This window comes from Carya illinoinensis, chromosome 2, assembly GCF_018687715.1.
Source record: "Carya illinoinensis cultivar Pawnee chromosome 2, C.illinoinensisPawnee_v1, whole genome shotgun sequence".
Taxonomy (NCBI): Eukaryota; Viridiplantae; Streptophyta; class Magnoliopsida; order Fagales; family Juglandaceae; genus Carya; species Carya illinoinensis.
Window position 1 is genome coordinate 34,283,352 of NC_056753.1, and position 25,182 is coordinate 34,308,533.

The window sequence follows — 25,182 nt, forward strand, 5'->3', positions numbered from 1 at the left end:
CCTGTGAAGAAAGTGGGACCACTGATCTGAGAAGGTGGTACTCGACCGGTCCTCCCTCCTCTGTCTCTTTCCGCCCGTCTTTTTCTTATACTTAATATATGTTTGAAAATCACTGGCACAACTTTGAAACCACCCGAGCATCAAGTCCGAAGTACCAATCAAACTCTCTACTCTCTGCCTGGATTTGAGTCTCGGAGGAGAATGTACTGATTTTCAGTCTTTCTTATGGCTTCGAGTGCATATAGAAATGGAGCTCACGGGGGAAGTAGTGGAATGAAAGTGGATCGCCCAGTCCAGGTAGCGAATATCAAATCTTCGTCGTTTAAATCCAGGCTTACTCCGTCTCACTCTTCGGGATCCGCCCTCCGCCGCAGTAGCCCCGCCTCTTTTGCTTCCAAGGACGGTGACGGAGGTGAATTTCATTCCATTCTCCGAAAACGGTCCAATTCGTAACTTCCTATTTCTACATTCTTATCTATTGCAATGCGATTTCATTTTTTTTTTTTTGTAATCGTTATTTTTCGATTTTTGATCGAGGTAATGTGAAGATCATGCTCGTGTTATTATTATCATTTCAAGTTTTTTTTTGAGCGTTTGAGATTGATGCCCTCGCATGCTCGTGTTATTATTATCATTTCAAGTATCAATGAACTTTGGTCATTGTTGCGCAGGCCTTTGTCCTTTGGTCCGTGGGCCTTTATAGTCGTACGTTCGGCCCGTTCTCTACGAGGGACTGTTTGGCCCTCTACTGATTTTACCCAATTGTGGTAATAGCTTATATTTTATTTGATGGTCCATTTCTAGGTGGTAGATTTAGAGCGTCGATATGTTCTGCAAATGTTCAAAGATGCAGTTCGCTATTTTTGTATCAACATTTCAGAGTTAGGAAGTGTTAACATTTTTTAGCTTTCCCATTCCCGCTCCTTTTGTTGCTCGTAGCCCTTGGCTCAGGTGGCAACTGTCCAAATATGTGTATTATATATTTTTGTATGTATACATGCAACGTATGTTTTCTGTATGTATAATGACCTCCACATGAATGAGAACCCGGCTCCTTTTGTTGCTCGCAGCCCTTGGCTCAGGTGGCAACTGTCTAAATATGTGTATTATATATTTTTGGATGTATACATGCAACGTATGTTTTCTGTATGTATAATGACCTCCACATGAATGAAAAAACAATGGACTTCGTGATGCCGACTGTCGTTTTTTTTTTCAAACAGTGCCTGGAAGAGTTCGAGTGGCTGTAAGACTACGACCTCGAAATGCTGAAGAATTGGCGGCAGACGCAGATTTTGCTGATTGTGTGGAGTTGCAGCCAGAGGTGCTCCTAGTGGGAGTCTGGTTTCAATTTTTAGATTCTACATGTGCCCTTAGTAGTTGTGTTGTCGCGTCTTCCCTTGCATGTTTTATCTCTCTTAATTTTTTAGCTTTCGGGTATTTTATTACTTGGTTGTGCTGTATAATCATTCTGGGATTTGCTCTACCTCAGCTCAAAAGGTTGAAACTTCGGAAAAACAATTGGGATTCAGACACTTATGAATTTGACGAGGTTCTTACTGAATTTGCATCCCAGAAGCGTGTCTATGAAGTTGTCGCTAAACCTGTTGTAGAGGTCTGTTATTTGTGTTACATATCTTGATTGTCAGGGGAACTTCCTTAAACTGTTTCTCTTTTAAATAAAAAGTTGGTTTATTATAGATGATTTGGTTACCCTTCACCTGCCAGTACTATTATATTAGTTCTGGCAAGTGCTCACTACCTGTCTTCACGTTAAGTTTATATGAATCAAATCTGCTGTCACATGTTCCTATTACCATGTCATAATTTTGGCAGCAATCTGATAATGTGGCCATGATTTTGTAGAGTGTTTTAGATGGGTACAATGGAACTGTGATGGCTTATGGTCAGACTGGTACTGGTAAAACTTTTACTCTTGGAAGACTGGGAGAGCAAGATACAGCTGATCGCGGAATCATGGTTCGCTCTATGGAGGATATTTTAGCAGAAATTTCTCCTGAGACTGATTCTGTCTCAGTCTCATATTTGCAGGTTGTTCTGGTTGCATTTCTTCAGAAGGGTATCTTATATTCTCACTTATTATACACCACTGGTGTAAACATAAAAATTCTGTTTAAAAATAAACTCTTTAATCTTGTCCTCTCTACTAAATGACTGTTTTTTTTTTCCTCAACAAACATATGTAGCTTTACATGGAGGCCCTTCAAGACCTGCTCAATCCTGCAAATGATAACATTCCTATTGTGGAAGATCCAAAAATTGGTGATGTTTCACTACCAAGGGCAACTCTTGTAGAAATCAGGGACCAGCAGAGTTTTGTCGAGCTGCTAAGAATAGGGGAAACTCATCGAATAGCTGCTAACACAAAATTGAATACTGAGTCTTCTCGTAGTCATGCTATTCTGATGGTGAAATCATCGGCTGTCAATTATTCAATAAATTCTCAATTATTTACTTTTTTATGCCCTTGCAAAAACATTTCACGAATCCAGTTGGTAATTCTTTACTGGTGTGGATTACTCAACATAGATCTTGATGCATTTTAGTTCCTTTGTACAGGTCCATGTTAAAAGGTCTTTCATGGGAGGAGACAATATATATTCCAATGAAAATGGTGACATATCTCACTTGGCCAAACCTTTAAAGCCACTTGTTCGGAAAAGCAAGCTAGTTGTAGTAGATCTAGCAGGGTCAGAGCGTATCCACAAGTCAGGTGTATGCCCCACTCATGACTTCTCTCATAGTTATGCTACATGGTTATTTGTTTTTATAATAATAGGCTACTGGGCTACACAATTTGGGGTAGCTTTCCATCTGTGGACACAGCTGGGTTCTTGTGCATTTACATGCCTGTAATGGTACTGTGGTTTACAATTCTGTTCTGGAGGCAAATCATATCAATAGTTTTGTTTTGGGATGATTGAAATGTTCATGCACGTATATGGTGCTGAAGCTGCTATTGGATTTCTTAAAAATATTTCCATAACTTGAAGAGATCAAGGCCCCCATGTTTCTCAAACAGTTGGCAACTGTTGTTGTTTTTTGTTTTTTTTGGCTGTGGAATCAGACATCCTACAATTAAGGCCACATCAATATCTGTAAAAGCTTCACGAGCTGGCGTCTGGTTTATGTCTTACTTGGAATTTTGACTTGTAGGAGTGTTGGAGACTAAATGTGCAGGGCCACCAGAGATGGATTATTTTGTGTCTAGTAAAACATGCCGGAAAATAATACGTGAAAAAAGTAGTGCAGAGAAACTTTGAACAGTGATACTCTAGAAAGACTTATTTTAGATGGAAATCTTGCTAGAGAATAGAATGAGTTTTGTTTTTTTGTGAGTGATTGTTATCTACCGCCCAGAATGTTTTGACATCAAATGTCCACATCCTGAATTTTGCACAGCTATGAAATTGCAATGGCTTATGGGCCTGATACGGCATTTGATGAATCTGCTTTATGTCAACTTTGACGCTTTTGTATATGAGTTGCACTTATTAGTTTTGTTGTGACACTGTCTCTCGTCCTTTACCGCAGGAAGTGAGGGACATATGTTAGAGGAAGCTAAGTCTATCAACCTCTCTCTTAGTGCATTGGGGAAGTGCATAAATGCTCTAGCAGAGAATAGTGCTCATGTTCCAATTCGTGATTCAAAGCTTACGAGGTTGCTTAGAGATTCATTTGGAGGTGATATCTTTCATACTCATGTCAATATGTGATCCTGATTTAATGGTCAAATTAGTGTCTGAGACACTCGCATGATTCGGATGTGAACATTGAAGCTAATCAAGGATCTCTATATTTTATGATAGGCTATGCTTCACATTGGGTATTTTCTCACAGGCACAGCAAGGACATCATTAATTGTCACTATTGGCCCATCCCCACGCCATCGGGGAGAGACAACAAGCACCATACTGTTTGGACAAAGGGTTAGCTCTTATATTTAGAAGGCTTTAAAGATTAGCTTCAATGTTATTTGTAACTTACCACAAACCAAGTCACTCTTTTATTTATGCTATTTTATTTTAGATGGCCCTTTGCTGGAATGTTGAACCTTCTTCCTTTTATTTCCATATCTTTTTTAATAGCTTCTTCCTTTACTTATATTAAAAAAAAAAAAATCTTTTGGTTTTCATCAATGCCGAGTCTTCATCTTTTATATAACTGGAAACTGTATTGAGAGTTCGTATTATGTGTCTGCAAGAATAATTATTGGATGTGCCATCAATCACAGGCTATGAAGGTAGAGAACATGTTGAAAATAAAGGAGGAATTTGATTACAAAAGTTTGTCTAGGAGGCTTGAAGTACAACTGGACAAGCTCATTGCAGAAAATGAAAGGCAGCAGAAAGCTTTTGAGGATGAAGTAGAAAGAATAAATATAGAAGCGGAAAATCGAGTCTCTGAGGTCGAGAGAAGCTTTGCAGATGCATTAGAGGTTTGTTGGGCGATTGATTTGAACAGCACTCTTATCTGTGATAAGTTTGAATTTTTTCTTCAAATATATATGTTGGGGTGTTTGTGTGTGCGATCATGAACTATGTTTACTTATAAAAAAAAAAAAAATGTTAGAATATTGCTGCATCATACTTGGTGGTTGGTGGTTTAAATTCTAATCCATTCGGACGAGCTGAAGAATGTCAAGCGCCAGTCCAAACAAACTAGCTGGGGCTTTGGGGGCCAATTTGCAACCCAGATGATTGAGATTTCATTATTTTTTCATTATTACTTGTTAATTGTTGTCATGTTGAGCGTAGCCTTCATTTGGATCTTCCAAAGAGCTAGAGAAAAAGGGGAGAAAAGGCATAAAAATGCTCTAGAAAGGAATCCATGTTAGGGCATTTTCCTTTCTCTTCTTTTCTTTCATGGCCTTCAGTTGCAAAGATTTCTGGATCATTGAAGTTCTTAGCTTTTTTTTCTTCTTATTTTTATTTGTTTGCTGTTAATTTCTGTGTCAATTTTTTTTCCCAGAAAGAGAGGCTAAAATGCCAGATGGATTATATGGAATCAGTCAAGCAGCTGGAGGAGAAGTTGGTGTTGAATCAGCAACAGCGTGATTTTGATGTCTTCACGGACAGTAATTGCATTGGACAGGTACTTCCTTTTGGAACATTTTGTCTGTTATGTTGTATTCTTGAAAGAGGAATATGGAATGATTGCTTGTCGTAGGATGCTTTTGAGACATAGACATGCAACTTGTTATTTTCAACATCAAATTGGACCCATTTGTGTGTCTCATGACTGTCTTTTGCATATGACTCTCTAGAATCTTTTATTGTGAAATACAGAGGCAATTTTCATCCTAAGTTGGAGCATAATGTGACCGTTTATTCTGTTGAGGTTATATCCAACAGCACCCTCCCGTGTTTTTTTGGTGGTGGGGGGCGGTGAATGTCTGGTCCATCAGCTCAGGTCAAAAGTAGTCTCTAATTATGGGAATATTAGAGTATAACCTATTTTAGTATGATCATACCATACTTATAAAAAATAAAAGATCATCTTGTATATTTTGTTTACTGTTCAGGGGCCTGGCCTCTCTGCTGCCGAGGAACTTGTTGAGTTAAAAAAGTTGCTTGAAAAGGAAATTAAACTAAGAAAAGTGGCTGAAGAAGAAGTAAAAATTTGTAAACGTCAACAAGGGCAAGATAGGCAGTCAGAGGTATGGTCCTTGCCTTGCTTAAAGAAGTATCTGTAATAGAATCATCTGGATCTTGTCAACTTCCAAGCATGCAATTTATGGCATATATGGGTTTGTTTCGGTGAACTAGGCAGGTGGAAGTGTTGAGGTTTTGAAGCTTCACAAAATTCTCGAGAATGAGGCGCATCAGAAGAAGAAACTTGAAGAAGAAATAATAATACTACGAAGTCAGTTGCTGCAACTGACTTTTGAAGCTGATCAGGTATTTGGATTAAATTTCGTTTGTAGTTTATATGTTGACGTTTCCATGATTGATTTTGATTTTATCTCCATTGTGGAGTTATTTGAGATTTTAACTGCCCAAATTGTATGAGAGCATAATGGATCCAGGTTTTTTATAATCTTGGAGTTTTATGACAATTTAGACATGAAAAAACAATTTAGACATGAAGGGGGGAATATCATGAGAGCTCACTAGATTGTCCCACAGATCTACTTCCTAAAATGACAATTCTGAGAGAGAAAAGATATGTTTTTGAGTGAAAAACCTCCTTGTTTAGCAGAGTAAATGGCCTAGGTTACTTGTTATGATGGAAAAGAGTATTCTTGGCCCGCTGAAGTGTTAGCTATATTACATGTGTTTCTTAGAGAAATTTATTTCCATTTTCTTTTGTTTTATGTTTGTAGATGAAAAGGTATCTTGATGGAGGTGGGTCTGGAAATGCGTATACTGGTCTAGATTCTTCCATGTCTCCATTTAGGCATCCCCAACTCAAAGATGCTGTAAATGGACAGAAGGCATCAATTGCAACACTCTTTGAGCAAGGTAATAGAAGAATTTTGAAAGCTTTATCTCATTAGGGCCTATATACAATCATTGTATCTCTTATTTGTTTTTTTTTTTACCAATTAATTTAATAGTTGGATTGCAAAAGATCTTGGCACTACTCGAGTCAGACGATGCCAATGTACGGATTCATGCTGTAAAAGTGGTGGCCAACCTAGCAGCTGAAGGTAACTTTCTTTGGGGGGTGCTTTGCTATTAGACATATGCCCACATGTACAATCTATGTTTGTTGTATAACTAGCGGTTGTGTTTGGGTAGTGAGGTCATCTCAGATATTTTGTGAATGGTAATAAAAAAGTAATGATAAAATATTGAATAGTAGTAAAAAGTAGGTGAAAAGTAATGATAAAATAATAAATAGTAGTGGAGTGTTCTCACTACCCAAACGGAGCCATGTCATGTTTGTTAGGAGAATTTTTTTAATCACTATCATTAAAAAAGCGGTAAAATGAGCAAATAGAGTTGTAGCCTCATTCTAATCTTCTTTTCCCATAAATTTGGTGTAGTATTTCCAACCTCTGTTTTTGTATGACTTAGAAATAATGCTTGCTTGTTTTGTTCTGATTCTTATATGGGCAGCATCCCAGTTCTTGAAGAATAATGAGGGAAGCCAAATTTACATTTCAAGTATGATACATTATATTTACTGTACCTATCATATATTATGATGATATATGCAAACTAATATGGGATCCCTTGAGAACTCCCCAAATTGATGACAGAAGTGATCTTATAACCCGATTTTCATTTTTATCCATTTTCTGTTGTACCCTGCCCAATGAATTGATAGGGTGTATTGCTTTCATCTCATAAGGTTGTGTGAGGGAGATCATTTCAGGATCCTGGAGAATCTCCTTTAATTTCTGAAGTGATTCCATATCCTAGAATGCATATTGGTTTTCTTTAGATGCATTTCCTCTTGTACCTATTTTTAGTTAGATGTTAGAAATGACTTGTGCTCACCATGCATAAAGCAGAAGCGAACCAGAAAAAGATTGTTGAAGCTGGGGGTCTTACTTCATTGCTGGTGCTTCTTAGAAGCTTTGAGGATGAAACTGTTCGCAGAGTAGCAGCTGGTGCAATTGCCAATCTTGCAATGAATGGTACTCTCTCTCTCTCTCTCTCTCTCTCTCTCTCTCAAAATGTGTTATAAAATAACCCTTATATAGTTATAAAAGCTTTAATGTTATTATGATAAAAGAATCAAATGTTTATTTTATAAAACCTTTTCTGATTGTTTTAAAGATACACTGTTTTATATCCAAACAGAAACGTAATGATCACAATAACCTCAGTTTGATATCAACCACAATCCTACAAACAGCAATATACCAATTGATTACAGATTACCAATATACAGTGTGACACCCCCAAATTCCGTTTGGGATCGGACGGACATTTGAAGCGTCGAGACATGCAACACAAGGTTACCTGCCCCCGTTCATGACATATAAGATGCAATGTTCCTAACATGCATCTAACACTATGCAATATTCGCAGCGGATAATTTTTTTCTTTAGCAATACTATGCACCAAATTGAAAATATCCCAAATGCTTAAAACATACTTCATACATAAAGACCCATTGAATAGATCACAACACTAGTCCAAAATGGTTATGATCCAAAAAGTACTAGAGATGCAACTCCATTGTACAAGTAGTAATTTACGTTAACTACTATATTAACATTGACGTCGCACCGTCACTTAGTAAACTGTGTCTAGTTGATCAGCTCCTGATTCTCCTTCAGGTCCTGTAACAAGATCTACCATTCGGGGGGAATGGTAGTTGGGACTACCAAAGTGAGATTTGATTACAAATCTCAGTAAGTTAACAAAAAAACTTCCACACAAGCTAATGATGCATGGATGACAGTAAAAATATAAATGCATAATCAAATTCATAAGTAATTAAAGCATAACTTGGCGTACAACATAGTATAATTGACATAACTTAAATTGAAACATGAACTTGATCTGAAACTTGACTTAACATGAAAAATACATACTCCACAGTTGTTGTGGTCCCATGTATTCTACATGTAAATACATACTCCACAGTTGTTGTGGCCCCATGTATTCTACACAAACTTGACTTAACATGAAAAATACATACTCCACAGTTGTTGTGGCCCCATGTATTCTACACAAACTTGACTTAACATGAAAAATTACATATTTCACAGTTGTTGTGGCCCTATGTATTCTACGTGTAAATAACATACTCCCACAGTTGTTGTGGCCCCATGTATTCTACGGAAACTTATTCTTTAACTGCTTAAATACATACTCCACAGTTGTTGTGGCCCCATGTATTCTACGTGTCACAATTGCTGTGTCTCATGTAGTGTATGCGTCACAATTGCTGTGACCCCATACATAAGTAATCAAGATGAAACGTGACTGGAATACGAAATGACTGAAGCCCTGACGTAACATAACGTGACTTGAACATAATTTGAAATACATGACCAACTTGAGATAGAAACATTTCGTAACATGGCATAACATATAATAGACAACATATTTAACATGACATACTTGCAACAGTAAATATTACATGACTTGACATAAATGTAATAGATGGTATACTTAGCATGACGTACTTGTAAGGTACAGTAATACATGACAGAATATATTATGTAACAGATAAAAATTGATGACAGAATAAATTTTGTATAATAGACAATTACATGATAACTTGGCATGGCATGACATATATGATAACACACATACATACACTGTAGTTTCTTTACTTAGCACACATACACAGTAGACTGCTAGTAAATTAAAAGCTAACTTACCTCGATCTTCGCGCTTCTTATAAAACTTTAAGCGCGATCACGAGGAACTGTAATTAGTGATTCTAAAAGTTAGCACTAAATCACTAATAAATTGAAATATATAAAATACTAACTTAAAGAGTAAAATTTCCATTTTACTCTCTGTATGTAAGAAAATGACCGTTTTACCCATAACTTAAAGATTTTGCATACTAATTCCAAAAGTCACCAAAATTTACATGCACCATATAAATTTTATCCTCAATTCAAATATTAATTTAGAAAAATTTAAAACTAATCACAACTATTAAAACTCCATAGGGCCGAAATTTCTATATGCTATTTCTATTGATTTTTGTTTCCAACTTGTTTTGATCAACCTTTTGATCTATGACTTATAAATATGTGATCTTCAAACCAAACCATCACATGATTTAAAAAGATATCCTAAAACATATATAAGCTTCTAATTCAAGATCACATGGTTAAAAATTAATCCAAAACATAAATTTAGTCAAGAACATCCATACTTTGGCTTATCTGAATATCTCTTTGCATAAAATTTCATATATTTGAAACTAATATCAAATATCTTCAAAATAATAATATAACATGTATATAAGATGCTTAGGATCCTCCAATAAAATTATCAAAGTCATTGGAATAGGTTTAGACCACCAGAGAGTTAAACTTTCTCAAAACAGAAACTGTTTTTCCTCTTCCAGTTTCTAAGTTTCTAAATCTAAGAAAATATTTCATCAAAAACTTTAATCATGCAAAAATCCTCAACCAATAGTCATATATATATGTTAACAATACTCCATAAAAATTTCTAACAAATATCTATCCATTAGCTTGGTCAAAAACTCCAAACTATAATATATTCTCCAGTTTATCTTCCAGAATGACCTTTTTATAGTTTACATAATATTTGACTGACCAAATGATTTTCAAATGGGACAAATAAGATATCTACGTAAACTAGACTAAAAAAGGAATAACTTATATGAGGGAGACTTTATGATAAAATACTTACAAAAGCTTCGAAATGGGCATGCAAAAGAACTCCTAAAAGCTATCCGAGAGAGTGTGTTTGATATTCTTTTAATGGAAAGTATAAATGAAAATAATTTCGTGGGGAGAGGTGGTTGGAGATACTTATGGATGAGATATGGAAGAGATGAGGCTGGAGTGAGAGTTAAGTGTAGGACTCTCTTACCCGGAGTGAGAGTGGAGTGTAGGACTCTCTTACTTAATAATATCTACAAAAATCAATTCAAGATATTTTTATTCAATAATATCCACGAAATTAGCTTAAAATATTTTTATCTAATAATATCCACAAAATTAGTTTAAGATATTTTTATCCAATAATATCTACAGTTTTGAACAGACGTTTTGTCCGAAAATATGAAAAAATGTTATTGCGCCATAAGACCTTAAATAACCCTCTGAATCTAATGGCATAAACCATAATACATTTTGACACTTCTAACTATATCCAATAATCAAAAACACACTTCTGATACCATAGTAAATAGTAACACTAACTATGTAGTTAGACAAAAACCTATACGATTAATAGATTCGTAAAAACTTATGGGGTCTTCACGAGATTCCTAAAGTTAATAGAAATTTCACAATTGAATTTCTAGCGGGCTGTTACATACAGCGTAATATTAAACAGTATGTCATGCAGATCAACAAGCAGATGAATATCTATCAAAAGAAAATAACAAGAAAATCGCAAGAACAGATATAAACAATAAAGAATATGAAAGTAAGGAAAGAACACACCAATATACGTGGTTCGACCCTAATCGTCTACGTCCACGGCATGAATGGGCCTTAGAGCTTTTTATTGATGAACAATATTTCACAGAGAAGTCTCAGTACACTTAGAGTTACAAAATCCTCATAGAAACTACAAGAAATCACTCAGATTTATTCTCTCTACAAGGAAACCCCGAAACCCTAATCACCCCTCTTTGTTCTCTCTCTCATACGCTCTGCCTCTCGAACGGCAGCTTTGTATAGAATGAATAAGCATTAGGGTTTACACCGTATAGCTACAAATATATATGTTACAAGAGATGCCAACACATGTAACCAATCCAGCGGCTCAGCTCATAAACCTTCTGAAGGAAGCACGGGCTTCTCACGTGATTTAATCAGCTCAACATTAATCAACTTCAAGGGTTCAGATTTTGCCACTTGCTCATAATCCATTTAACAAACACTTCAAGAGAGCATATTAGTAAATTAAATAAAACGTAACAAATAAATGTATTGACATACATATTACAAATCTCCACCTTGGTAAAACATTTATTTGCCAAAAGATTTAAAGATAATCCTCATCATTGGCTCATTCCTGCATTGTCCCCCTAAAGGGGACTAACTCTAGACTCCATACCTACTAAGTTGTCTGAACTTAGACCAAGGGACTGACTTGGTCATCATATATAAGGGGTTATCTTCAGTTGAGACCTTTTCCACACCTATTACTTTAGATTCTATAACATCCCTCACAAAGTGAAGCCTCATATCAATATGTTTTGATCTTTCATGAAAAATTTGGTTTTTAGCTAAGTGCAGTGTGCTTTGATTATCACAGTGAACTATGATATTACCATTGAAAATATTTAACTCACTAGCAATACCTTTTAGCCATATGGCCTCTTTAATGGCTTCTATTAATGCTATATATTCAGCTTCTGTGGTGGACAAAGCCACCACAGATTGTAGGTGTGATTTCCAGCTAATATCTCCCCCAAAAGCAGTAAACACATAACCAGTCAGTGACTTCCTAGTGTCTATGCTTCCTGCGAAATCAGAGTCTACAAATCCAGCCAATTCACAACCCTTTACAACATTTTTTCCAAAACTAAGATCCAAGTTAGTAGTACCTCCTAGGTACCTTAACACCCATTTGATAGCTTGCCAATGAGGTTTTCCAGGGTTACCCATAAACCTACTAACGATACTAACTGCATAGGTCAGATCAGGCCTGGAACAAACCATCGCATACATTATACTTCCAACCATGCTAGCATAAGGAATTTGTTGCATAAAACTAATATCTAAGTCTGTTTTAAGGGCCTGATCTGAGGACAATTTGAAATGCTGTCCTAAGGGTGTAATTACAGGTTTTACATGTTCCATACCAAATCTATTGAGAATTTTAGAAATGTAATTTTTCTGAGATAAATATAGCATTCTAGCACTTCTATCTCTTTCAATTTCCATTCCTAAAATTTTCTTAGCAAGACCCAGTTCTTTCATTTCAAATTCTGATTTCAGCATGCTTTTGATTTGATTAATCAAAACAGTGTCTTTACAAGCTATTAACATGTCATCAACATACAAAAGGAGATAAACACGTATTCCTTTTTCTTCCTTGTAATAGACACAACTATCATAGCAGCTTCTTTTAAAATTATTGTTAATCATGTGTGTATCAAATCTTTTATACCACTGTCTAGGTGATTGTTTAAGACCATATAAAGATTTTTTAAGTAGACACACTTGATTACTTTTAATTTTATTAGTAAAACCTTCAGGAGGCTGTATATAAATTTCTTCCTCAAGTTCTCCATGCAGAAAAGCAGTTTTAATATCTAATTGTTCTAAATGCAGATTTTCAAAAGTTGTATAAGCTAACAGTAGCCTAATTGAACTATGTTTAACCACTGGAGAGAAGATTTCATTGAAATCAATTCCTTCTCTCTGTGAAAACCCGTTGGCTACAAGTCTAGCCTTATACCTGGTCCCTTCTACCCCTGGTATGGATTCCCTTAGATCCATTTGGATCCTATAAGTTTTACCCCCTTAGGTTTAGGTACTAAAACCCAGGTTTTATTTTTATTAAGAGATTCCATTTCCTCCTGCATAGCAAGAATCCATTTTGGGGAATCCTTGCTAGTTACTGCCTCTTTATAGGTTCTAGGTTCTTGGTAAACCACTTCATCAGCTACAGTTAGGGTAAACATAGTGAGTTCTGCCTGCCCATACCTTATAGGTGGTTTTATAACTCTCTTTTTCCTATCTCTTACTAGGTTATTGGAGTTAGCTCCACCTAGGTCTTTGTCCCCTGAGTCTTCTTTCTCAAGTTTGCTACTTTCCCCAATTTCAAGTTCAGATCGGGCACTTTCTTGCTCCACCTCAATCTGAGATCCACTTGGGGACTGGTTAGTTTTAGGATCACCTTTTCCTCCTGTACCCGAGTCATTTGTGACTCATTGAAGGTCACATCCCTGCTTACAATGCAGTTATACCTACCAGGTCCATCTACTCAAAGTTTGTAGCCCTTAACTCCTTCAGGATACCTTATGAATATGCACTTAAGTGCCCTAGGTTCCAACTTGTCAGTTTTTGAGTATGCATAAGCAACACACTCAAAAATTCTCAAGTAGTCATAGCTGTGAGGTTTCCCAGACCACAACTCATGTGGAGTTTTAAACTCTATGGCAGATGATGGGCATCTATTTATGAGATGTACAGCAGTAGTGGCAGCCTCTGCCCAGAATGTTTTGGGCAGCTCTGAGTTTGACAACATGCACCTTACGCTTTCTAAGATGGTTCTTTTCATTCTTTCAGCTAAGCCATTTTGTTGGGGTGTTTCCCTCATTGTCTTATCCCTAATAATTCATTCTTTTTTACAGTACCTATTAAACTCATTAGACAAAAATTCTAGACCAGTATCAGTCCTAAGGATCTTGAGTTTTCTACCTACTTGGTTTTCCACTAGAGTCTTCCACTCCTTAAATTTTCCAAAGGTGTCACTCTTATTTTTAAATATGTATATCCAGACCTTCCTAGAGTAATCATCCACTAAGGAGAGAAAATAACTCCCTCCACTGTGTGAATTCACTCTTGCTGGTCCCCATAGGTCTGGATGAACATAATCTAGAGTTTGTTTAGTGTTGTGGGTTGCTGACTTAAAACTAACCCTTTTTGCCTTTCCATAGATACAATCTTCACAGAAAGGTAAGTTGCCTAGATTTTGATCACTCAGCAGTCCTTGTTTTTGAAGTTCTAAGAGTCCCTCTTGATTTACATATCCAAGCTTCCTATGCCATAGTACAGCTTTGTTTTCTACTATGTTCTAAGTTGGGAATACTTCCCCAACTACTGTTTTCCCAAGTAGTGTATACAACCCATTTTTAATTACTCTTTTCATAATAACTAGAGAGTCTTTAGTAACTCTAAGAACCTCTGCCTCATATTTGAAGGTGTATCCTGCCAAATCAAGTATGCCAAGAGAAATTAAATTTCTCTTTAGTTCAGGTATGTACCTTGTGACGCCCCCAAATTCCGTTTGGGATCGGACGGACATTTGAAGCTTCGAGACATGTAACACAAGGTTACCTGCTCCCGTTCATGATATATAAGATGCAATGTTCCTAACATGCATATAACATTATGCAATATCCGCAGTGGATAATTTTTTTCTTTAGCAATACTATGCACCAAATTGAAAATATCCCAAATGCTTAAAACATACTTTATACATAAAGACCCATTGAATAGATCACAACATTAGTCCAAAATGGTTATGATCCAAAAAGTACTAAAGATGCAACTCCATTGTACAAGTAGTAATTTACGTTAACTACTATATTAACATTGACGTCGCACTGTCGCTTAGTCAACTGTGTCTAGTTGATCAGCTCTTGATTCTCCTTCATGTCCTGTAACAAGATCTACCATTCGAGGGGAATAGTAGTTGGGACTACCAAAGTGAGATTTGATTACAAATCTCAGTAAGTTAACAAAAAACTTCCACACAAGCTAATGATGCATGGATGACAGTAAAAACATAAATGCATAATCAAATTCATAAGTAATTAAAGCATAACTTGGTGTACAACATAGCATAATTGACATAACTTAAATTGAAACATGAACTGAACTGAACTTGACTTAACATGAACTTGATTTGAAACTTGACTTAGCATGAACTTGCTCTGAAACTTGAATTAACATGAACATGATATGAAACTTAACTTATCATGAACTTGTTCTGAAATTTGACTTAACATGAACGTGATATGAAACTTGACTTATCATGAACTTGTTCTAAAACTTGACTTAACATGAAAAATACATATTCCACAGTTGTTGTGGCTCCATGTATTCTACGTGTAAATACATACTTCACAGTTGTTGTGGCCTCATGTATTCTATACAAACTTGACTTAACATGAAAAATACATACTCTACATACTCCACAGTTATTGTGGCCCCATGTATTCTACGTGTAAATACATACTCCACAGTTGTTGTGGCCCCATGTATTCTACACAAACTTGACTTAACATGAAAAATACATACTCCACAGTTGTTGTGGCTCTATGTATTTTATGGAAACTTATTCTTTAACTGCTTAAATACACACTCCACAGTTGTTGTGGCCCTATGTATTCTACGTGTCACAATTGCTGTGTCTCACGTAGTGTATGCATCACAATTGCTGTGACCCCATACATAAGTAATCAAGATGAAATGTGACTGGAATACGAAAGGACTGAAGCCCTGACGTAACATAACGTGATTTGAACATAACTTGAAATACATGACCAACTTGAGATAGAAATATTTCGTAACATGGCATAACATATAATAGACAACATATTTAACATGACATACTTGCAACAGTGAATATTACATGACTTGACATACATGTAATAGATGGCATACTTAGCATGATGTACTTGTAATGTACAGCAATACATGACAGAATATATTATGTAACAGATAAAAATTGATGACAGAATAAATTCTGTATAACAAATAATTACGTGATGACTTGACATGGCATGACATATATTATAACACACATACATACACTGTAGTTCCTTTACTTAGCACACATATACAGTAAACTGCTAGTAAGTTAAAAGCTAACTTACCTCGATCTCCGCGTTTCTTATAAAACTTCAAGTGCGACCACGAGGAACTGTAATTAGTGATTCTAAAAGTTAGAACTAAATCACTAACAATTTGAAATATGGAAAATACTAACCTAAAGAGTAAAATTTTCATTTTACTCTCTATATGTGGGAAAATGACCGTTTTACCCATAACTTAAAGATTTTGCATACTAACTCCAAAAGTTTCCAAAATTTACATGAGGAATGTAAATTTTGTCCTAAACTTAAATATCAACTCAGAAAAATTTAAAACAAAACACAACTATGAAGAACACACTATGGCCGAAACATCCATAGGCCATTTCCCTTGATTTTTGTTGCAATTCCTTCCAACTTCAAAACTCATGCTTAAACCAAAATTTTGCAACAAATATCTTCCAATCCTAAGTTCAAAACCATACTTAAAACATCCATTTAGAAAAAGCTAATAATTAACACTAAACTTTTTTGTAAAAATATCCAAGCACTTGAATCACAAGTTTTGACCTTAAATCAAAACATCTCCAAGAATTTCAAAAATCAAATCTTACTTCTAACATATTCATAATATCATCCTAATATCAACCATACTTTAAATCATCAAACTAAAGCCACCAAAATCACAAAATAACATTTGGAGTTTTTGGTTTTACAATTAGTCCAAAAACAGAAACTTTTTCCTCAACTAGTTTTGATAAATCTCTTGATCTATGACTTATAAATATATGATCTTCAAACCAAACCATCACATGGTTTAAAAAGATGTCCTAAAACATATATAAGCTTCTAATTCAAGATCACATGGTTAGAAATTAACCAAAACATAAATTTAGCCAAGAATATCCACACTTTGGCTTATTTGAATATCTCTTTGCATAAAATTTCATATCTTTGAAACTAACACCAAATATCTTCAAAATAATAATATAACATGTATATAAGATACTTAGGATCCTCCAATAAAATTATTAAAGTCATTAGAATAGGTTTAGACCACCAAAGAGTTAAACTTTCTCAAAACAGAAACTGTTTTTCTTCTTTCAGTTTCTAAGTTTCTAAATCTAAGAAAATCTTTCATCAAAACCTTTAATCATGCAAAAATCCTCAACCAATAGTCACATATACATGTTAATAATACTCCATAAAAATTTCGGACCAATATCTATCCATTAGCTTGGTCAAAAACTCCAAACGATAACATATTCTCCAGTTTATCTCCCAGAATGACCTTTCTATAGTTTACACAATATTTGACTGACCAAATGATCTTCAAATGGGGCAAATAAGATATCCATGTAAACTAGACTAAAAAGGGAACAACTTATATGAAGGAGACTTTATGATAAAATACTTACAAAAGCTTCGAAATGGGTGTGCAAAAGACCTCCTAAAAGCTATCCGAGAGAGAGTGTTTGATATTCTTTCAATGAAAAGTGTAAATGAAGATAATTTCGTGGGGAGAGGTGGCTGGAGATACTTATGGATAAGATATGGAAGAGATGAGGCTGGAGTTGAGAGTTGAGTGTAGTTTTCTCCTACCCAAAATATCTATAAAAGATTATCTCATAATATTCTATCCAATAGTATCTACAAAAAATCAACTTAAGATATTTTTATCTAATAATATCTATAAAAATCAACTTAAAATATTTTTACCCAATAATATTCATGAAAATTACCTCAAGATATTTCTTTTTATCCAATAATATCTACAGTTTTGAACAAACGTTTTGTCCGAAAATATGAAAAAATATTATTGCGCCATAAGACTTTAAATAACCCTCCGAGTCTAATGGCACAAACCATAATACATTTTGACACTTCTAACTATCTCCAATAATCAAAAACACACTTCTGATACCATAGTAAATAATAACACTAACTATGTAGTTAGACAAAAACCTATACGATTAATGGATTCGTGAAAACTTATGGGGTTTTCACGAGGTTCCTAAAGTTAATAGAAATTTCACAATTGAATTTCTAGCGAGCTATTACATACCTGACCTCCCTCAAAACCTTTTCAATCCCATCATGCAGTTTGAGTCTCACTGACCCTATTCCAATGACTTTACAGGACTTATTATTTCCTAGAATTACCTGCCCCCATCCAACTTAGTGAATGTCTCAAACCACTCTCTAATTGGACACATGTGAAAGGAACAATCAGAGTCCATTATGCACTCTGTTTTTGAGTTAACCTCACTCACAGTAAGTACCTCAGTACTCTCATACCCCTCTAAGACCACAAAGGCATCCCTGCCTCTTTGGTCTTGTTCCCAAGGTTAGCTTTCCTATCTGGGCAGTCTTTCTTAAAGTGCCCTTCCTTGTGACAATGAAAACATTTAAACTGTTTTCCCTTAGACCTATGTTTCTTATTCTCTTTTTTGCCCCCCTTCTCTCTTTTTTCTGTTCTACCCCTTATAGACAAACCTTCCCCATGATTCTGTTTGATGTCTCCTCTATGTTGTAGTTCCCTAGTGTGAAGAACGGATTGTATTTCATCAAGAGTCAGAGAATCTCTACCATACATCATGGTTTCTTTTAGACTTAGGTATGATGAGTCCAAAGAACTCATCAGAAGGATGGCTTGATCCTTATCCTCCACCTTAATGTCTATGTTTGCTAAGTCTAAAATAATCTTGTTAAACTCATCAAGGTGCTGTCCTATTGGTGTTCCAGGGGCCATCTTAAAGGTATACAACTTAGTTTTCTTGTGTAGTCTGTTAGCTAGGGATTTGGTCATGTACAAGTTCTCTAATTTTAGCCATATGCCTGCAGCAGTGTCCTCACTGGCCACCTCTCTCAGGATTTTATCCCCAAGAGAGAGGATTAGGGAACTATGGGCCTTCTGGAGAATGTCCTTATGGACAATCCCCTTTTCTTCCTCTTTCAAGGAAGAGCCCTTTAGTTTCTCACCAAGAAGGGCATCCTGCAGTCCATGTTGGACTAGCAGTGCCCTCATTTTAATTCTCCATAAGCCAAAATCTTTATCCCCAGTAAACTTCTCTATATCAAACCTCATGGTCCCCATGAACCTAGGCTCTAGATACCAGTTGTTATAAAATAATCCCTTATATAGTTATAAAAGCTTTAATGTTATTATGATAAAAGAATCAAATGTTTATTTTATAAAACCTTTTCTGATTGTTTTAAAGATACACTCTGTTTTATATCCAAACAGAAACGTAATGTTCAGAATAACCTTAGTTTGATATCAACGACAATCCTAGAAACATCAATATACCAATTGATGATAGATTACCAATATACAGCGTAATATTAAAAAGTATGTCATCCAGATCAACAAGCAGATGAATATGTATCACAAGAAAATCACAAGAACAGATATAAACAATAAAGAATATGAAAGCAAGGAAAGAACACACCAATATACGTGGTTCGACCCTAATGGTCTACATCCAAGGCAGGAATGGGCCTCAGAGCTCTTTATTGATGAACAATACTTCACTGAGAAGTCTCAGTACACTTAGAGTTACAAAACCCTCACAGAAACCACAAGAAATCACTCAAATTTCTTCTCTCTACAGGGAAACCCTGAAACCCTAATCACCCCTCTCTGTTCTCTCTCTCATATGCTCTACCTCTCGAACGGCAGCTTTGTACAGAATGAATAAGCATTAGGGTTTACACCGTATAGCTACAAATATATATGTTACAAAAGATGCCAACACGTATAACCAATCCAGCGGCTCAGCCCATAAACCTTCTGAAGGAAGCACAGGCTTCTCACGTGATTTAATCAGCTCAGCATTAATCAACTTCAAGGGTTTAGATTTTGCCACTTGCTCATCATCCATTTAACAAACACTTCAAAAGAGCATATTAGTAAATTAAATAAAACGTAACAGATAAATGTATTGACATACATATTACAAAATGTTTGAGAGGGTTGGATCTCTGTTCTTTCCTTCTGAATTTTGTTACAATTGGGTTGGGATTTGTTCACTTTGGAATATCAGTTTTTTATGTTGCTTCCTTTTTGGCATAGCAGAAGCCAATCAAGAACTTATAATGGCTGAAGGAGGGATTAGTCTTTTATCGATGACAGCAGCTGATGCTGAGGATCCTCAAACCTTACGCATGGTTGCTGGAGCTATTGCTAATCTATGTGGCAACGGTATACTGTATTTTTTGTATTTTCTCTATTTTTTGTTATGGTTTTGTCCCTATAGGTCCTTTTGCTTGTGGGAAGTATGTGTTACAGAAGTGGAAAGAATTTTTGTACATAAATCGGGAAGCACATTCAGTCCAGAACCTTTGCATTGAAGGAAGAGATGCTTTGAAACATTATACGTGCCATAGTATTCTTTCTGGACCCACTGATTTTTCTCTTCTTTGTTTTTAAATTACTTACTAATGATGAAACCTAGTGGATGAAGATAGAAATGTTGCAGTTAGTTTCCATATATTTTAACAAAGAATATAACCTTTAATTTTTTTCACCTTTTTCTGTTGTTTTTTAATCAGCAGGTAGAGGCTTAGTTGATCTTGTTGATGCCTGTTGCTCTGTTTCATGACCTTTTGTAGAATATAATTCCATTTTTCGTTGCTTTACTCATTTGAGTTTTTGGCCTTCCCATGTTCCATTATGCTTGTGCTTTTAGTCTGAATCATGATTTGTTGATTTTTATTTTTTCTATTCTCTTTTTCCTACCCCCTCCATCCTGTAGATAAGCTACGAATGAAGCTGAAGTCTGAAGGTGGTATTAAGGCCTTGCTAGGAATTGTGAGATGTGGACATCCTGACGTTCTCTCTCAAGTTGCACGTGGAATTGCTAACTTTGCAAAATGCGAGTCCCGGGCCTCTACTCAAGGTAGGTACCTCAAATGATCTCACACAAGTCATTATTTAGTTCTTTAACAATGATGCGTCTGGAGTTGTCCAATAAATATTCAAACTGATTGATGTTAAATAAATATCCCAACCTATCTGAGTTTTTCTCCAACAACCAATCTGAGAAAACAGAAGAAAAGTTAAATGACAATTCAGTTTTTCTATCCCAATTATATGTGTATGGTTGAGATAATTTTTATAACTCCAGCAAAGGCAATTGTACACTGCATTGACAAACACATAAATTGTATTTGTGCCTCACTTTTGGATTTGTAGCAGCATCTTTTTCTCTTTACCATTGTGATATAGATCATTCATGCATCTGCTATAGAACATCTTATCGACATGAAATGGATGTGGTAACTAATTAATGTTAATGTCAAAGTCTTTCTACTATGTGTAGTTTTAATTGATATGGTGCCTCGTTATAGGGACAAATAGCAGTAGATCTCTTTTGATAGAAGATGGTGCACTTCCATGGATTGTACAAAATGCTAATGATGAAGCTGCACCAATCAGGCGTCATATTGAGCTTGCACTCTGCCACTTGGCACAACACGGTACGAGTACTTCTTTTTTACTTGTTGAATAGTTTAAATGTCCGGGACTTGTTCCTTTAGAAGTCTGGGTTTATAAATTGCAGAAGTAAATGCAAAGGACATGATTAGTGGAGGTGCTCTCTGGGAGCTAGTTCGTATCTCACGCGATTGCTCCCGAGAGGACATAAGGAGTCTTGCCCGTAGGACATTGATTTCCAGCCCGACCTTTCGATCTGAATTGCGGCGGTTACGGATAGAATATTGATTCTCAGAATAATGGGAATAGCTTCTCTTAATTGTTTCTGGTGCGTGTGATAAATGTGAGAAAACTTCCCTAACGAGCTTATACGGCTTGGTAGAGGGGGATCTCACTCCCCATGCTACATAAAAGCTGGGTACCCACTACCCACTCCGACTTTGTTCGAAGGTGAGTTTGTCTTGTAATCAATATTTTTAATGTAAAAGAAAATGATAAGGAAAAAGGAAAAAAACGAGTATGGAAAGAAAATTTTATTGCTTCACAATCGAGTCTAATTCATTGAATCCACAGTTCTTTAATTGGGACCGACACATGTCCAGCACCCATGTTTCTTTTATTTTTCGTGCATCTGGATGAACCCATTTTTGGGTTGAAGCTCCTTTGTTCTAGAGGAATCCCCCATCTGAGAAGCGATCTGATGAAATCAATACCCGGTAGGACCCAGATAATCTTATCCGTAACGTCAGAATATTGAGGAAGATTAATGATTTCCAATTTAAAATTAGTACAATATTATAGTTTGATTTCGGTAGATTTGATTTTAAAGATTCTGGTGTATGACCAAATTGACGATTTATTTGTACCACTAGATAATTATCGTATGCATATGGTTTGACACTTAAGCAAGGTTCATTAATTAGGACCGAGAACGGGGAAAACTTGTAACCTATGATTAATAACTTCAGGGACATAAAGTAGAGCCTCGTAAATTATATATATGGAATGAGATAGTGTCCATCAAAAAAAAAAAGAGAGAGAGAGATAGTGAGGGGAAATAATTAATGGGGCAAGACCCAAAGGCCCAATTTATTGTCATCGTTTACTTGATCAGCCGTACGGGTTTTGTTTATTTGTTTTATTTTCTTGATAATTGTGATCATATATAACAATTGCGTTGATAAAAGAGCCATCAGACACGAGGCTTGAATTCCATTCCAACAGGAAGTGTTATGGATTATTTGTGTTTTGTTACGATGTCTCAAATTCAACGGAGTCAATTTCAATAAGAATTGGACCAAAGTCAAATCCCAAAAATATATATAACCTTACATCTCTAAATAAGAACTTTAATGGTAGCTTAGAGAGAGAGAGAGAGAGAGAGAGAGAGAACTTTAATGGTAGCCAAGATAGAAAAACTTTACTTTCAACTAGATTGCAGAGTATTTTTAATAAAGTGTTTAATTACATAATTTGATTTGATTAAAAGATAAATTTTAAAATTAAATCTTACTATTTAAATGATGTAGATGATGTACTCTACACACTAATTTAATAATTGAAAAACTATTTGTTCCTCTACTGGATAGAAAATACCTATCATCTCTAATTTGGGTCACACCACTATCCTTCATGAAGCTAATCACTTCCTTATCACTCTTAAACATGGTTGTGGTATTAGAGTTTAGAAATATTCTCATGATGGTAATTTTTCTTCCAAGTCCGTTAGGAACCTTTTTCACGACCACTCCCCTTTCGTCAATGCCTTGAGTATTATTTGAAATTAAGTCTCCTTACCAAAATTTCAGACTTTGTTTAGAAACTGTGGCATAATGGAATTTCCCTCAATGATATAGTTCAATAAAGTAGGATTCACATGGCTTCTAAATGCTCTTTTTGTTCTGAAGGCTCCATTGAATATACTAACCATGTATTTTTTGGACCGCTCCCTTGCAAAGAGCATTTGCTATTATTTCTCTTCTGTTTTTAGTCATTTTCTTCTAGACTCTTAACTATTAGAAAAACACTACTATCCATTAGTGGACTTCTTTCAAGGGTTCTAACCAATTTAATTTACTTGCTCATTTGTTACCATCTTTTCTTTTTTGGAAATTATGGTTAGCTCATCATAGAGCAAGATTTGAAGGTTCTAATACTCCTCATGTCATTTCTATTATTGGTAAGATTAAGAAGTGACGCCGGGGCCTAAACCCAATGCTTAAGGCTAAAGATATCGTGTCTAACATCAATATTGATGCTCTCAGTTCTTTGCATATCTCTTTGACCACTATTAGGACAAAAAGACCTACTTGCTCAAATGGTTTCTGCCTCCCTTGGGCATTCTTAAGTTGAATATTGATGGTGCTTCAAAAAATAATCCTAGGCTTACTGGTTGTGGTGGTGTTTTACATTCCAATAATTACTCTATCATTTCTGGTTTATCTTGTTTTCTAAGTGTTGGTACTTACACTTTTGTAGAATTATCTACCTTAAGATTTGTTTAACTTTATGTTATGAACTGAGTAGCATTGATCTTGTTGTTGAGACTAACTTCCTCATTGTGGTTAATTGGCTCACTAAAGGCTCATCTCTCTAGGATTTACTCAATCATTTTGGATGATATCTTACATTTTAAGAATGATTTTCCCTTCAATATTAATTATGTCTACAGAGAAGGTAATGCGCTAGGAAACAGTCTAGCAAATTATGGTGCTATGGGACATATGGTAAGTTTTTCATCCCTCTTTCAACTTCCTAAGCATATAATTGTCCTATTCTCTCTAGATCATGCAGATCTTCCTAATATCAGGCACAAAATCTTATAGGTTTTTCCTTATTTTCTTGTAATCTCTATATAAGGTCTTTATTTCTTTTTAGGAACTTGAGCTTGGACCTTTATTTTTCTCCTTGTAATCTCCATATTTTATTGTTGCATGTATTATAAGGTATTGCTCTGTCATAAGTGAGGATAATCAATAAAATTAAAGTGCTATCATTTTTATTTAAAAAAAAAAAAAAACTTTCAAAGATGTATAACATAAACGTTATAGATCATGATTTTAAAACAGCTGGCTATTAATTAAGATAACTGCCTAGCTAGTCCATAGTTCAGATTTCTAAAAAGTTGCAGTAGTCACGAACCCAGCCCTATTCCTCTCCTCTGTGCAAAAGATTAAGCCTTAACATGGCAGTTTGCAACCGTCACTAAATGTAAGTTTCAAAAGTGACCACTTAATGTGCGGCCTTTATTCGAACTGCCTTTAGAAAATATAGCACCATACCGCAAGATCGACATGCAGAGTAGTGCAATAAGTAAAAATTAACATAAGTAATATTAAATATAATCATTTTTATGTATTTTCTATACACTCTATTGATATGATTAAATAAATTAATTTTTTTAATACATAACTAATTACACTAATAAAATACATAAAAAATACATAAAAATAACTGTATATATAATTTTTGAATTAACATCCATAGGTCATGAGTATGTAGGATCATGATCAGACATTTCAACGTGCAGGAAGTTGTGTGGCCTTGTAGGCTCGCGTCGTTTGACCTTTTGTTATAATTTTAAGATTCATTTATTTAAGAGAAAT

General features: G+C 35.3%; 1 protein-coding gene across 6 annotated transcripts; it reads left to right on the forward strand.

Annotated features, from left to right (window-relative positions):
• The first annotated feature begins 77 nt into the window (after positions 1 to 77).
• On the forward strand, positions 78 to 22,141 carry LOC122301228 (kinesin-like protein KIN-UB). Of its 6 annotated transcripts, none has more exons than XM_043112424.1 (20): positions 78 to 412; positions 1,224 to 1,324; positions 1,493 to 1,615; positions 1,867 to 2,052; positions 2,208 to 2,429; positions 2,581 to 2,734; positions 3,556 to 3,705; positions 3,862 to 3,950; positions 4,256 to 4,459; positions 4,993 to 5,115; positions 5,546 to 5,680; positions 5,790 to 5,921; positions 6,347 to 6,485; positions 6,581 to 6,673; positions 7,086 to 7,133; positions 7,481 to 7,609; positions 20,219 to 20,344; positions 20,898 to 21,041; positions 21,493 to 21,621; positions 21,705 to 22,141. In XM_043112424.1, the coding sequence occupies exons 1-20, from the start codon at positions 226 to 228 to the stop codon at positions 21,863 to 21,865; spliced, it is 2,775 nt and encodes a 924-aa protein (XP_042968358.1). In that variant the 5' UTR covers positions 78 to 225; the 3' UTR covers positions 21,866 to 22,141. The 6 variants fall into 6 exon arrangements, with proteins under 6 accessions (XP_042968358.1, XP_042968360.1, XP_042968361.1 ...); XM_043112426.1 differs by having other exon boundaries at positions 7,484 to 7,609; XM_043112429.1 differs by lacking the exon at positions 78 to 412 and adding an exon at positions 868 to 1,082.
• The last annotated feature ends 3,041 nt before the right edge of the window (positions 22,142 to 25,182 follow it).

Coding starts and splice junctions, on each gene's coding strand:
- LOC122301228 (XM_043112424.1), top strand. CDS start 226: ATGGCTTCGAGTGCATATAGAAATGGAGCTCACGGGGGAAGTAGTGGA. Junction 2,053..2,207: donor TCTCAGTCTCATATTTGCAG/GTTGTTCTGGTT, acceptor AAACATATGTAG/CTTTACATGGAGGCCCTTCA. Junction 3,951..4,255: donor CCATACTGTTTGGACAAAGG/GTTAGCTCTTAT, acceptor CATCAATCACAG/GCTATGAAGGTAGAGAACAT.